Source organism: Geotrypetes seraphini, chromosome 9 (genome assembly GCF_902459505.1).
Source record: "Geotrypetes seraphini chromosome 9, aGeoSer1.1, whole genome shotgun sequence".
In the NCBI taxonomy this organism is placed as follows: Eukaryota; Metazoa; Chordata; class Amphibia; order Gymnophiona; family Dermophiidae; genus Geotrypetes; species Geotrypetes seraphini.
This window is the reverse complement of record NC_047092.1, coordinates 33,224,148-33,239,561: the sequence shown is the minus strand read 5'-3', so window position 1 is coordinate 33,239,561 and position 15,414 is coordinate 33,224,148. Positions and strand designations below refer to the sequence as shown.

At 42.5% G+C, this 15,414-nt stretch overlaps 1 protein-coding gene across 4 annotated transcripts in view; it reads right to left on the bottom strand.

The window, feature by feature from the left end:
• Positions 1-15,414, bottom strand: part of PIK3CG (phosphatidylinositol-4,5-bisphosphate 3-kinase catalytic subunit gamma) — a 91,546-nt gene continuing 76,132 nt past the window's right edge. For 3 of the 4 annotated variants that reach the window (XM_033958876.1, XM_033958874.1, XM_033958875.1), the window contains exons 6-11: positions 14,080-14,226; positions 12,669-12,759; positions 10,047-10,177; positions 7,602-7,713; positions 2,960-3,117; positions 1-1,170 (exon numbers count right to left, since the gene is read on the bottom strand). In XM_033958876.1, coding sequence (XP_033814767.1) covers positions 889-1,170; positions 2,960-3,117; positions 7,602-7,713; positions 10,047-10,177; positions 12,669-12,759; positions 14,080-14,226 — 921 coding nt within the window. In that variant the 3' untranslated portion in view covers positions 1-888. The remainder of the gene's footprint in view (positions 1,171-2,959; positions 3,118-7,601; positions 7,714-10,046; positions 10,178-12,668; positions 12,760-14,079; positions 14,227-15,414) is intronic. The other variant, XM_033958877.1, reaches the window with a different exon arrangement.

Here is a 15,414-nt window from a genome sequence, read left to right as displayed (position 1 = left end):
CTTGATAATTATTTTGTAATCCACCTTGAACTGCAAGGTAATGGCGGAATAGAAATCCCTAACGTAATGTAATGAATAGTATGATTGCATACTGGTTTGTAGACTAGAAGCCAAAAGAGAACGTCTTTTGTCCCAGAAGAAGAAATTACTCAAATTTCAGCTTTAATAAGTTCAAATGGAAAAAAACAGACAAACATTAAATTATCCAAAATAAGAGCCCCTTTTGCAAAGCTGCAGTAGCGAGTCTCAGGTGGAAAATGCGATACAGCCCATTCAATTCCTATAGCCTGCATTGCATTTGCCGATCTGGGACTCGCTATCATGGCTTTGTAGAAGGGTCCTAAGATATAAAAGAGAACACATTCTGCACTCCAGTAAATACTGAAACCTCGTTCTTCTCTGTGGGCTGGAAGCATCATAAAATTAGCCAAAAGAAAATCAACACATTAACCCCACCCCCATTTTATGAAGCAACATTAGGCTTTTCTATCGCCAGCAGCGGCAGTAAAAGCTCCGGTAAAAGCTTATAGAATTCCTATGTGCGTCGGAGCTCTTATCGCAGCGGCCAGTGATAAGCCTAATGTGGCTTCATAAAAGGGGGGCCTCATTGGGGAAGAAGGTAGGGCAAATGAAAGTTCAAAGATGCAAGACTCAAGAAGAATACTAAGGTCTCATCCTCAGACCTTGTCTGCTTCTGAATTGTTCTACTTGAAACAGAGTGGACAAGCTTTTAGTTGTTTTAGCCAAAAACTGTTGCAAGTTTTCTTAATTTTGGCACAAACTAGTCCTCAAAAATCCAAAAGTGTATCCAAGAAAAAACAGGAAAATTTACACTGTAAGTGATATGTAATCACACAGCCTGGACCTCTTCTGGCTTAGGGAACAGTATTAAGCAGAATGTTTTTCTACTCCTTGTTTGATTCCGAGCACGAGATGCAGAAACCAGTTAAACTGCACCGTCCAGCCTTTATCTCTGCAGATCTCAATCTGGTCAAGAAAATGCCTCTTGGCATCATCCTCGCTTCTGCCAACAGTTAGCGCATCCCGGATGTATTCAATGTCCTCCTTGCTGGTCAGCTGAGGCATTCCCGTCATGAGCATCATGGAGAACAGAATGATGAGAAGATTTGTGTGGTGTCGTAGGGCCAAGTAGGCTTTCACACACACATCCTATGGCGAGAAAGGAGAGGCTTTTTTAAAGTATAGAATTCCATGAGGTGCATAAGTAATCTAACAAAGTAAGATATCTAAGGGGAAGGGGAAGTTATCAAGCTGCATGAGGGCACTAACATGCATTATTTTCCCATTATTGCCTGTTGAAGGGTATTAACACTGGATGTGGAGCCCTAACCCTATGATAATTAAGCCACCCTGTGTTACATAGTAATGAGATGAAAAACATTATTATGTACCACAAGACTACCACTAGGGGCGCTGGTACTATTCTGGAACCTGTCACTGATTAGGGCAAGACCAACTGGGATTCATTCCCGCCCACCCACTAGACATCAGGAATATATAAGGTACACATGAGAGGGGGACCTTGAGGGCAGGAGCCCTGCAGCTTGCTGGTAAGTTTGTATAAGGGACAATATTGAGGAGGGCCTTTCAATAGGGTGGCCGCAAGAGGACTCTTCTGTTGGTGGGGATGCTCTGTAGCCAAGAGCCAAGATTCATTACAGCTGCAAGTGAGCTGGAGAAAATTCTACTATTTTAGCACATAGGTGATACCTATGTTTTATACCTATTGGATAGATTATCTCAATTGTGTTTTGCTTGATGTTTTGAAGATAGGACTCCTGAGGAAGGCATAAACTGCCAAAACTTTACATCAATCACCACCATACACGTTTGAGATTTGGTTTGGTTCTACAATAAATCTGTATGCAATCATCTTGGTACTGCGGTGCTTCATCCCACTTTGTTTTGTGTTGCCAAGAGATTTCTAACATTGCTGACCCCTTAAGAGTCAGCCTAGAAGCAACTGGGCCGCAGCTTGTCAGCCCAATGCTCTCAGGCCAATAGAATAACACTATTACATATGTAAATAGAAGACATGCTCCTCCCCCTGTGAACGCCCCTTTGTATTCTATAACTTAGGCATGCAATTTGTGTCTAACTTTAAGTGACCTGTTACAGAATGAAAGGGTACAAATCAATCGATAGATACTCCAGGGAAGAAAGGTCCTTGAGCAGGCAGACTAGTTGGAGGGAGGGTTCTCGAGTGGGCAGACTTGTTGGGCCATCGGCCCTTTTCTGCAGTCATATTCTATGTTTCTAAAGATAATTCTATAAAGGGGTTTAGCTTTTAAGAAGGCACCTATTTGTAGCCTATGCTATAAATAAAAGTAGGCACCTGCTTTCCTCTATAGAATACCAGCATAACAGTCCAAATAGGCACCTACATTTTAGGCATTTCCACTCAGGCAGATAACTACTGATGCCTAGATTGTGTAAGTCACAGTGGGGTCCTTTTATTAAGGTGCGCTAATCGATTTAGCGCGCACTAAAGATTAGCACGTGCTAAATGCTAAGGCACCCATAGAATATAATGGAAGCCTTAGCATTTAGCACATGCTAATCTTTAGCATGCGATAAATCAGTTAGTGCGCCTTAATAAAAGGACCCCGGTATTTATTAATTTACATGCATAATTGGGTGCCCTGCCTGTGTGACCACCCTCCTGTAAAGAGCGTGCCATTGAAAATTGGCACACAGCGGGAATATTGTGATTTATGCATTCGTACGTTGCCACCTAACACATGCAAAGGACCTCAGTGCCAGCACTTACATGTGTTTTTTGCCACCTAAATCTGGATGTATTCTAATAGAAGCAGCCCCTCAGAATACAAGTATTTTGTTTATGGTTTCTTTTAGATGTCCTTCTCATAAACTTCAAAAACTGGAAAACCAAAAGTAGTCCATTATGCAATTAATAGGATTTGTTTTTATACTTTACCTCAAATTTATGGAAATGTTGACTTGTCTTCTTTCCAGAAGTTCCCATCACAAAAAGGAAGTCAGGCGTTAACACAAATGGGACCCTTTCCTTATTAATTCCAAGGAAGCTTTTGTAATTGCCAAGAATATGACCAAAGTCAATATGAAAGAGATTCCCTTGAAAGAAGAATTAAAAGTTAAAAGACAGCCAGGAAAATGATAAAATGGGGTGGTCTTTTCATTGCTATTTGAAATAGTCTGGCTGTCATAACAACATAAGCAATGCCTCTGCTGGGTCAGACCTGAGGTCCATCGTGCCCAGCAGTCCGCTCACGCGGCGGCCCAACAGGTCCAGGACCTGTGCAGTAATCCTCTATCTATACCCCTCTATCCCCTTTTCCAGCAGGAAATTGTCCAATCCTTTCTTGAACCCCAGTACCATACTCTGCCCTATTACGCTCTCTGGAAGCGCATTCCAGGTGTCCACCACACGTTGGGTAAAGAAGAACTTCCTAGCATTCGTTTTGAATCAGTCCCCTTTCAACTTTTCCGAATGCCCTCTTGCTTTCCAATTTTGGTTATTGTGTTACATTTTAACTCTTCCTAATGGGTGTTCAAAATCCCGTCTCAGAGAGCCATGGCTACATCTGCTTATCAAAGTAACTAATGTAAAGGGAAAGGGACTTGATATACTCCTTTTTCTGTGTGGTTACAATCAAAGTAGTTTACATATTTTAGACAGGTACTTACCCCCTCTTTTACTAAGGTGCGCTAATCGAATTAGCGCGCACTAAACGCCAACACGTCCATAGACTAACATGCACGCGTTAGCGTTTGGCGCGTGCTAATCCGATTAGCGCACGCTAATCGGATAGCGCCCCTTAGTAAAAGAGGGCCTTATTTTGTATCTGGGGCAATGAAGCGTTGAGTGAGTTGCCCAGAGTCACAAGGTGCTGCAGTGGGAATTGAACTCACAATCCCCAAGGTTCTAAGGCAGCTGCTCTAACAACAAGGCCACGCCTCCACCCATAAATTAAGATAACTGTTGGACCAAATATATCTAATATTCATAGTGGATATCCTGAAAACCAAACTGATTTGCAGCTTTTGAGGACCAGATTTCCTAATCCCTGACTGTAGCATGCTGATTCTCAACCTTTAACCACCCCATATGCTTTGTTTTAAACATTTTAATAACATCATTATGTCAAGCATTCTAATCGGTCTTACACAATAAAAAGAATAAAGAAGAAATACATGTAGAAAGTATCTGGCTCTCCCCTTCTTCAGTACTGGTGAGACTGGCTGCTTCCCGCTCTGCTGGGGGAGTCATTTTAGCTTCTCGCTCTTTCTGTGGTAGGGGTAGCTGTCTTCATTCTCTAGAACTTCTTTCTCTTGGCAGTGATGCAGCAGGTAGGTTCCCTCCAGTGGCGTAGTAAAGGGGGATGGGGTGCCAGCTGCCCCAGGTACCATCTTGGTGGGGGCGCTGGCAGCTCTCCGCCCTCCCATGACACGCTTCCGCCCTCCCTTCCCCCACCTCTTTAAATCTTTGCCAGCATGAGCAGCTTTTCCGGTCTGCTGCTCGCGTCAGCCTGGCTCCCCTCTGAAATCACTTCTGGGTCGCAGGGCCAGGAAGTGATGTCAGAGGGAAAGCCAATGCCAGCGTGAGCAGCAGCCCAGAGAAGCTGCTCACGCTGGTGAAGATATAAAGGGGTACAGAGGGGGGAAGGAGCAAGGAGCAGAAAGGCGGGGGGGGGGGGGGCGCTGCCTCCCCAGGCACCTCCCACCTTCGCAATGTGACTGATTCCCTCCATGTTGGTTCTTCTACAGAGGTGGAGCAATGGCTTACCTCACTGGCTTCTCTCTCCTTTGGATCTATCTCTAATTCAGGGGTGAGGGTAGATACAGATGGCCTCATTTTTCCTGACTACTCACTGCTTTGGCGGGCGGGGTGAATGCAGATAATCCAAATTTTCTCAAATTTTTCTTCTTCATTGAGCACCGTTTTTAGAATAGCGCAGAGAGTATTTTTTTGGGGTGCTGATTTTTGTGGGTTTTTTAGGTGCCCTTTATAGAACCTAACCCTATAAGCCACTAGGCACCTAGGCCCAAATTCTGTAACCAGCACCTATTTTGGAGGCGTCCAACTAGATAGGTGCCTATCTAAAAGGAATAACAAGCTCAATTAAGCTTTTTAATCAGCACTAATTGAAACTTAGGCGCCTATTAAGAAAGAGTGATTCTGTAACGAGGCACCTCTCAAAATTTAGGCGTCCCTCAAAAGAATAAGCGCTATGCAAGTTAGGCATGGGCGTGGCTTCGTGTTAGACGCCTTGTTACAAAATCGCTGCTCTTAAGCATGCTTCGGCGCTCACATGGGCGCCTGTTTTAGTTGCACCTAGAGTTGGCCTATTTCATGGGCACCTCCAAAATAGGTGCCGCTCACCGTGATTTACTAAACAGCACCCAATTTTGCTTGAATCGCGCTGAACGGTGCCTAATTCGGTGCCTAACTTTTGGGCGCTTCTTATAGAATTTGTCCCCTAATCTTCCTTATAGAGTAAATGTGAAGTAGGCATCCTGCTATAAAAATGACAAGGGGTATAAATAAATAATAATTAAAAAAAATTAAAAAAAATAAAAAAATAAATAATAATAATTAAAAAAAAAATGACAAGGGGTATAAATAAATAATAATAATTAAAAAAATAAAAATAAATAAATAATAATAATTAAAAAAAAAAATGACAAGGGGTATAAATAAATAATAATTAAAAAAAATAAATAATAATAATTAAAAAAAAAAATGACAAGGGGCTGCTGAAAAGTTCTCAGCTCAATCAAGGACAGTCTCCATCAAAGGCTATATACTTAGGCCCTCTTTTACTAAGGTGCGCTAACGCGTACATGTTAGTCTATGGACGCAGTAGTGTTTAGCGCACGCCAATTCGATTAGCACGCGCTAGATTTCAATGCCAAAAAAGATTTTCTTCTTAATTGTGTTGTTTGGGCCACATCTGGAAAAATCAATACATTATCCCCACAAAATTTAATTTGCTTATTTTGAAAATAAGCTTTCATAATTAAGGGATTTATCTATCTCTCTTGTACAAGTTATAAGGAGTGTAGACCTAGTTGGAATTGTATCCTGTGAATCTTCCAGGAAACCAGTTAAATCAAATTCAATTTGTTCCAACTGGTCTATACCCGGTTCTATGGGAACTTTTTTCCTCTGAGGAATATAATATAAATTTGTTAAAGGCAAATTTTCTACGTCCGCCATCCCCAAAACTTCTTTTTTGGCATTGAAATCTAGGGTGTTGGCTTTGGGAGCTACATTTTATTTAAAATTTCCTTGTAAATGCTTGATTAAATTTAAGGATAATGATTATGTTTACTGGGACTCTATTCAGTTAGAGCAATTTTTGCAACATCATGAAACTAGTTCTTCTGTCACTACATAATTAATATTTGGAGTTTTGAAATAATTAACACTAATATGGTTGATCTCTGGATCATGTTTATTTTTTGAATGTTTCTTGTAATATATTAATCTGTTTGCTCTCTCTCAGTTATGTGGATTTGAGGAATCTTGTGATAATCTTTGGTTTTATAATTTTTTCCTTATTTTCTTTATGTAATTTCCTTTTCTTATTATTACGTATAAATAATAATGTTTAAAATTTGAATTTAAAAAAAAAAAAAAAAAACACGCGCTAATCGGTTAGCGCACCTTAGTAAAAGAGGGGGTTAGTCCAGTGATTTTCCACTTTTTTCGTTCCATCAGAAAAATATGGAATGAAAAAAGTGGAAAATCACTGGACTTAAGGGGGAAGTTCTAAAAATGGCGCCCTACCGGCACCTAAGTTAATTAACAAACTCCATTTAAAACGGCAAAAAAAAAAAAATTTTGCACTGTTAAAACGCCTACTGGCACCTAAATAATACGCCTCTGAATCATGCCTACGTAGGTGTTTTAGGCAGCCGAACACCACTAAGGGCTTGGCTAACGCCATAAGTGGCGCTAGGTGGCATAAAGCGCCTACGCAGGCACAATTCACCACAAAAATAGGTACCGGAAATGTAGACCCGGAAAACCCTGGCCTACATTTCCAGCGCCTTTCTTTTGTGGAGGCGCAATTCTCGGTTGGGCGCCGTCACGTGATCAACGGCTACTTTTCAGGCAGCTCCGATATCGGAGCCCTACCAAAAATAGCCCTCGATGGAGACTGCCTCAGCTTTGTTGAGAACTTTTCAGCGGCCCCTCATACCGTTCATGGGCTCAATTTATTGCGATTATGTTTATTTTATGTATTTATTTAAAAGATTTCTTAACCGCCTATAACTAGATGGTTTTACAAAAGACAATCATGTAAAATAAAAAACATACAACACATATCATACAAATAACAACAGGTCCTTCATATCAGCCATATTTTACAGCACTGGACAGCGTATCCATACAGAAACATTCATAATCCTGGCAAAAAGCATTTATTGAAATGCTTCTATAAATAATGTCGCTTTCAGAAGTTTCGTAAACTTCTGAAAATCTACAAGAGCTCTTTAATGGTCCAGTCAACTTATTCCAGTGTTTTATGCTCTTCTGCATCAGTGGGGAAACCTATAGCAAACTAGGTTTCAAAATCGGAGCAACTTACCAGACTCTGTTATCATAATGTTGTCATTATGTCTGTCTCCTATTCCTAATACATAGGTAGCCACACAGTAACCAGCACAAGAATAAACAAATCTTTCCACTGATGCGAGGAACTGAAAAAGAAAATAATTTAAATGTATGGTATCTGTATAGACTTTAAAATTTTACATGGACTATTTCTTCCTTTGATGTCTTTATCTCTAAACACCATGAGATCTTCGGGCACGAGAATAACTAGTATGTACAAGCTCTCTTTTCCATTATTAAGAGGAATCAAAAGTCCATTAGGCTGGCTGCCTGAAACTTCTCCTCTAACGCAACCGGAAACAGGAAGTTGTGTCAGAGTAGAGGAGAAGTTTCAGGCAGCCAGCCAGCCGCACGCGACTTCAGGAAATGCTCCAGCTGCTGGTTAAGAGAAAAATTGCCAGTGAAGGTAAGGCCAAGGGAGGGAGGGAGATGCACAGACCGCGGAGGGCGAGAGGGAGGGAGGAGGCTGCTGCTGGGGACAGAGGACCCATCTAAAATGAACCTTTTAAAAAATATATATATTAGTTTCCCATAGAGCTTGGGGGGGAAAAAAGGACACCAAAGCAAACCTGGCCGAGGAGTAGGAAACAGAAAGGGGAGAAGGACAGGCCTATGACTGTCACTTTATTCTCTGGATTTTCAGCAGTTTGTTATACACTTACGCTTGCGGTTTTATTTCCTTTCAATAGTATAAGTCGTTTAGTGTTATAATTGTTACCCTGTTGAAACCCTTATTTTTGTGGTTTTACATGCACTAACTTCTTCATTAGCACATGAGCACTTACCGATACCTATTCTATTTTTTTAGCATATAAGCAAAATGACTGCGGGATGCCTGTGTGTGCCCTGCAGTAGCGCATTTCAACCTGCAGGTGTTAGTGCTTACTGCAGCTTAATAAAAGGGACCCTTAGGGCTCCTTTTACTAAGGTGCGCTAGCGTTTTTAGCACGCGCAAACCACACGCTAAATGAAAAATACTGATGCAAGCTCTATGGAGATGTTAGCGTTTAGCAGGCACTAAAACCGCTAGCGCACCTTAGTAAAAGGAGCCCTTAGTTTACAGATGTTATGCAGATGGCTTTATGTTATTTATGCTGCTGTTTTCATGTATGTTTTTTATTGCAAGTAGGGTATAAATTTGTAAAAATAAATAAATAAACAAAAATATACTGTGCCTTAACAGACATGCATATATTCAGTGCCACTTACTATATATAAGGCAGTGCTGAATATATATTAATATCTTTAAGCTCCACAGCCAGCATCCTCTATAATAAAAACCTAAGCGCACATGCGCACTTAGGAGGCCATGATCCCTGCCGCCGAGATGTGTGCCTCTGTGGCCGCATTCCATTTGTGGCACTTGGGGCAGCTTGTGGCGGTTTGTCTCAGCAACGGCTACGAAGTGTCCCATGCTGGTAAGAAGTGGAGGGGGAGAGGGAAAGGGGGCTGCTTTAGGGGAGGGGTGTGCTGGGGGCTGCCCAGGCTAGCTGATGCTGGACAGGGGGAGCAGGGAAGGGGTGCTGCTGGACAGGTATTGATGGACAGGGGGAGCAGGGAAGAGGTGCTGCTGGACAGGGGGGGAAGTAAAACGAAGGGAGAAGGGCTACTGCTGGACAGGGGGAGCAGGGAAGGGGTGGTGGACAGCCGAGGAAAGAGAGAGACAGAAAGAAAGAAAGAAAGAAAGACAGCGGCCAATGAGAGAGAGAAAGAAAGACAGACAGACAGACAGACAGCGGCCAAGGAGAGAGAGAGAGAAAGAAAGACACACACATCTATTCTAGCACCCGTTAATGTAACGGGCTTAAAGACTAGTTAAAAATAAAAAAATAAATCACTGACTTAGGGTTTTAATCCTTTAATTGGCAGATGGTGAAATGGCTGCTTTACGTGACTTGATGCTGAACGAGAGCAACAGTGCCAAGTAAAAGGCATTTGGAGATGCAGATTTCCCATAAGAAAACACATGGTGCTTCTCAACAACAATGCCAAATAAAGGGTTAAATATTGACTCCATGTTCTTTCCCTCCATCTTTGCTTCTTTCCAGGCAGCATGGCTAGATGGATCAGAATACCCCTAATCAGCCCGAGGGGTATTTTCTACAAGGTGCACCCTCAATGCTGCTCATTGGCTGGTAGAAGGGTCTGCTGCTTCCGTACATCTCCAAGCCTGCATGCCAAGCCTCCATGGGGCGACCAGGTCACACAGACTTGGACAGGCAGGGGATCAAAATATGGATACCCCACAACACTCTGCTTCATTTATGGTCTGAGCCAGGAGGGCAGCCCAGGATTATGGTTTGTATACATTCTGGAAAGCAGGAAATTCCTGCCAAACCATGGAAACCTCTGTAACAACAGGCATCAAGTAATTTTTTCTATCAATGAAAAAGAAATGAATTATTAAAAAAAAGGCCACCTTTTCTTCAACTGGACACTTTTCCTTTAGCCACTGATTCAGCACTTCATCCTTAAAGGCCCCAGTGTTGCCAACTGTGCTTTGCTGAATTTTAGCAATGGTGGTAGCATCCTTCACTATTTCAATCATTCCTGCACGAAGACAAGAAGAGAGATACCACGCTCATTCCCATCACCATTCACTTCTGAAGAGGAAATTCAGCCTAATTCATGCAAAGTCACATACAATGAAATGCTTGCCAAGGTGGTGGTAATTGGGGGGGGGGGAGAGGGGGAGAGGCTCAGAGGAACAATAAAATATAGTACAGTGTGCTCTATGCAACAGCTCCTTGGTGAAAATGCTATGGAAAAAAGCCCTGAAACGGCAAACCAAGTGGACTGGTTCCAAGGGCATCTGGAAAAATTCAAAAAGGGTTACTCCTTGTCAAGGAATGCAAAGCCAACTGGTACCATGAAATAGGATAAAAATGGCAAAACCGTTGTATATAGTCTTGCATTACTGTACTATATATGATACTGATATGCAATAATTTTTGAGTGGCAAATGCTGTATACTGTACATTCTGTAGGATTCGTAATGCAGAACGGAGGTGCTTCTAAAACTGCGCACCTATAAATTAGCCGCCTATTCTATCAGGCCCGGATTCTATAAACGGCGCTGTGATCGTCAGCTGCCCCCCAAAGTGGCGCTGATCACATGTCCATCACGCGAAGCCATTTACAGAATCACAGCTACGTCACAGATAGACACCGGAGATGTAAGGCCGGGTATTCAATACCTACATTTCCGGCGCCTATCTGTGACAAGAATCACAACTATGGAGGCACCTACCGACACCTACTTCTGGTGTTCACCACGCCTATTTTACCCTTAGGCCTCCAAGGTCATGATTTTGGCACTGTATGTGGAGGTGCCTTTTTTTAAATGAGTTTTTAATTGTTTTTAAACAACACAATCAATTATCGCGTTGATTGAAGACAATTAAATCAATTAGAAGTGGCAACTTCAGGGCGCCTAACTAGTAGCACCATGTATAGCATTTGGGCCTCAAAGAATATAGTTGCCTACTTTCCTTTATAGAATGCTAGATTAATAGCATACATATGCGCGTATACACTACGGTGTGAGCATTTGCATTAGCCATAGAGCTGGCATTAACCCCCAAATTCTATAAATGGTGGTAACTAAGCTCTGGAATTTATTGCCAAAGAATGTGATGAAATCAGCTTAGCGGGGTTTAAAAAAGGCTTGGATAATTTCCTTAAAGAGAAGTCCTCAGGTCTTGGGTGAGTCAACCCCTTACAGCTCTATCGCACCACTGACATCATTGGCATAAAAATCTTTTGTCAAACGGGTATGGTTAATTTCAAAAAGGCGAAAAAAAAGTTTTAACATCAAGCAACCAAAAAACAAAACAATGCCACTGGTCCTTCGGTATACAGTCAACGTTTCGTGGGAGAACCACTTCTTCAGGATTGCTGGACTTTAGTGATTATTAATTGTTGTACGCGTTTGACTCTTCTCCCGGCTCAGAACTGGGACCAGTGGTATTGTTTTGTTTTTTGGTTGCTTCATGTTAAAACTTTTTTTTTTCTCCTTTTGAAATTAATCATAATCGTTTGACAAAAGTTTTTTTATGCCAATGATGTCAGTGGTGGGGAAGAGCTGTAAGAAGTTGGCTCACCCAAGACCTGAGGCTTTTTCTTTTGTCTGTGAGGGCTGCTTGGCGTTCAGAATATTGATTAATATGAACAGAACATAAGAAGACCTTCGGTCCAACAAGTCCGGCGATCTGCACATGCGGAGGCCCTGCCAGGTGTAGACTAAATTTTTAATCACCCATATCTCTCTATGCCTCTCGTAAAGAGATGTGAATCTAGTTTGCTTTTAAATCCTAGGACGGTTGATTCCACAATAACCTCCTCTGGGAGAGCATTCCAGGTGTCGATCACTCTCTGTGTGAAGCAGAACTTCCTGATATTTGTCCTGGACTTGACCCCCCCTTAGCTTCAATCTGTGTCCTCTTGTCCGTGTCAAATTGGACAATGTAATTTTTTTTTTTTTCTGATCTATTTTGTCAATTCCTTTCAGTATTTTGAAGGTCTCGATCATATCCCCTTGCAGTCTCCTTTTCTCAAGGGAGAACAATCTCAGTCTCTTACGTCGTTCCTCGTATTCCAGTTTCTCCATGCCTTTTACTAGCTTCGTTGCTCGTCTCTGCACCCTATCTAGCAGTTTTATATCCTTCTTTAGGTTGGGAGACCAATGTTGGACGCAGTATTCCAAGTGTGGTCTGACCATTGCTCTATAGAGCAGTATTATAACCCTCTCCAATCTACTCGTGATTCCCTTCTTTATCATGCCTAACATAAAATTAGTCCCAAAAGATAATTTATGTTACGTGCAATCTTATATCTCACTGAATCCTCCCAAATCAGAGTTATCCATTTCTGGATTATCTCTAAAAATGATTTCCCTTCAGGACCGTTTTCGGAGTGGGAGAGTGGAAAAAAGGTGGAATTTGAAAACAAATACTCGTATTTGGCCAGGGGACTTCCAAAGTTGTCCATTTGCTGGGTTCCAACTTCAGATCTGAATTTCAAGAAACCAAGAATAATGTACCTATTTTGTTTCCTGTGGAAATGCAGCCATAGGGCAACAGACAAAGGTCCAGGGATTCTGCTTCCCAAATCGATTCCATAATACGAAGAATCTGGTAATAAAACATTAACATTTGTTTAAGAAACTTTGGGCCCAACGTTCCAAAGCATTTATGCAGTCAGCAGCAAGTACTCATTGCTTAAGTGCTTTACTTTAAAAGCTGCCAGCACTTATTAACTTTTGGTTATACATATAATTAGCTATACAGTGATGACTTGGAATCCGAACTTAATCCATTCCAGAACCCTGTTCAAGTTCCAAAGCGTTCGAGTTCCAAGACAATTTTTCCCATTTAAAATAATAGAAACTGGATTAATCCGTTCCTGGGTCCCACAAATTCAAATTTTAAGGTAAAATATTAACAAATTTTAAGGTATTACCACATTTTAAGGTAAAATATTAACAAATACAGTGTTCCCCCGGTTGTTCACGGTCAGCGGTTCGCGGTCCCAATCATTCGCGGTATTTTCCGACCACGAACCACCGACAAGAAGAGGGCAGTGGCAGAGGCAGGAGAGAGCAGCCGGAGCGCCGGTACGCTCCGACCGCTTCTTCCTTCACAAAGTCGGACCATATCCAATCAGGAGCTGCTTTGACATGCAGCTCCTGATTGGATAAGGCCCGACTTCGTGCAGGAAGAGGCGATTGGAGTGTAACGCGAGTGATTTCCTGCACTCGCGGTGCTCCGGCTGTTCTCCTGCTGCCCTCTCCCGCTGCCCTCTTCAGGCTCCCCCATGAAAAACCGTATTCGTGGTTTTTCACGATTCGCGGGGGTTCCTGGAACAGAACCCCCGCGAATCTCAGGGGAGCACTGTATTCCAAAGCAGCATTCAGATTCTGGGGCAGAAATATTCACAAACAATGTGCAGGACATATTACTGTTCTCCTCCTCTTTATCACTCTATTATCATGAGGGATGGGGAACTCATTCAGGTAGGATGTATTAAGCAGGAACAGGCTGAGAACGCCCACCTGTTCCCCAGCATAGCATGGACACCCAAGTCTTCAGTTCCTTAGACACTTGTCAATTCTGCAGCAAGGCTTGGATTCTATAGCCTTCCCATGCAGCATTGCAAGAGACCAGGAGCACTAGTTTTTTTTTTCACGGGACCAGGAAGTAACATAAGAGGGAAAGCCAAGGCTGGAGCGGGCAGCAGGTTGGAGATGCTGCTCGTGCTGGCAGAGAGTTAAGAGGTATGGGGGAAGGGAAGGGAAGGCACGTGTGTGGCAGGGGGGCAGGGAGCAAAGAAGAAGGCGGGGGGTGCCACTGCCCACCTCGTTACACCACTGTCCTCAGCCATAAGCAGCGATGAATGAGAAACAGAGTTCTTTAATGATACGTAAGTGTATGAAATAACAATTGAGAAGCTACCTGCAAAATGAGCATGTCTTGCCGCAAATCGTCTCCGTGTTTGAAAATAATTCCTATGGTTTCATTTGACAAGGCTGTGGGATCTGCACATTTAAATTCTAACCAAAGGGGTTTTTTCTTTGATGCCATTACTTTGCATTTTTCAACCTGTAAAAAAAAAAAAAAAAAAGCAACCCGTATGTTTTTCATAAAAGTCACTAGCACGTAACTTTGTACACTTCTCCCTCCATATTTGCAGTTTCAGCATTCGCGGTTTCGATTATTCACAGTTTTTAGCTTGCTGGCACCTCCTCCCAAATTACTTCAGCTTGCATAGAGAAATCGCTGATTCCAAGCGTTTACAGAGAAAATCGCCGATTCCCGGCACTTTCTTCACCGTGTTTTGCCTCTCCTTCAGGAACAGGCCAGGTCTCCCACCATGTTATTCGTGGTTTCACCATATTCACGATGGTTTTTCATAGAAAACAGCGAATAACTTATGAAAAAGTTATTCGCGGTTTTTCTGTATTTGCGGTTCTGTTAATCCCCTATCACAGCGAATACGGAGGGAGAAGTGTATTTTTCCCATCATATCGCAAGGGGGTGAGTATGTCTGTCTGTGGGCAAAATAACTTCCTAAAAATTTAGAACTGGACCCATTTGTTGTGGAGGAGTATCTGAGGAAAAGACACGCTGAGTTTGGAAAACAGGCCTCGTCGGACCAAGTATTCCAGAGAAATAAACTCCGCCCCCCTCCCCCAAAATGGACCAATGCGTTTTTTGGGGAGAAGCAGTTCCAGTTTCTACAGCATAGAAACTATGGTCCACTGAAACATAGCAGTTATAGAACTGCTCCTTTCAAAATGCATCTCCTTCTCTACTCCTGGGCACAGACATACAGGGGCAAGACAGACAGACAGACTATATAGGGATTGAAACTAGCTCCATGAGGGATGCATCACAAGGAGATGCTCCCCAGATGCTGCCATATTTCTATCACTGCTGGTATGACTCTGTGATTCACAGGTGTTATTTCACATTCTTTATTGTTTCTACTGGAAATTTAGTCCTTTGGCTGTTTTTATGGTCCAGTCACCTTATTACCGTATTTTCACCCATATAACGCGCATACGTGTATAACACGCATACGCGTATAGCGCGCAGGTCCAAAGTATTTCAGTAAAAATTTTTTTATATAGCACGCACACGCATATACCGCGCATGCTGCTATAACCTCCTCCCACTCCCGCTTACTCTTCTGGCCTGCGAACCGGAGAGAGCGAGACCAGAAGGCTTTGAGCATGTGCAAATGCTCAAAGCCCAGTCCAGCCTGGCACGAGGAAGAAGGAGGATCTC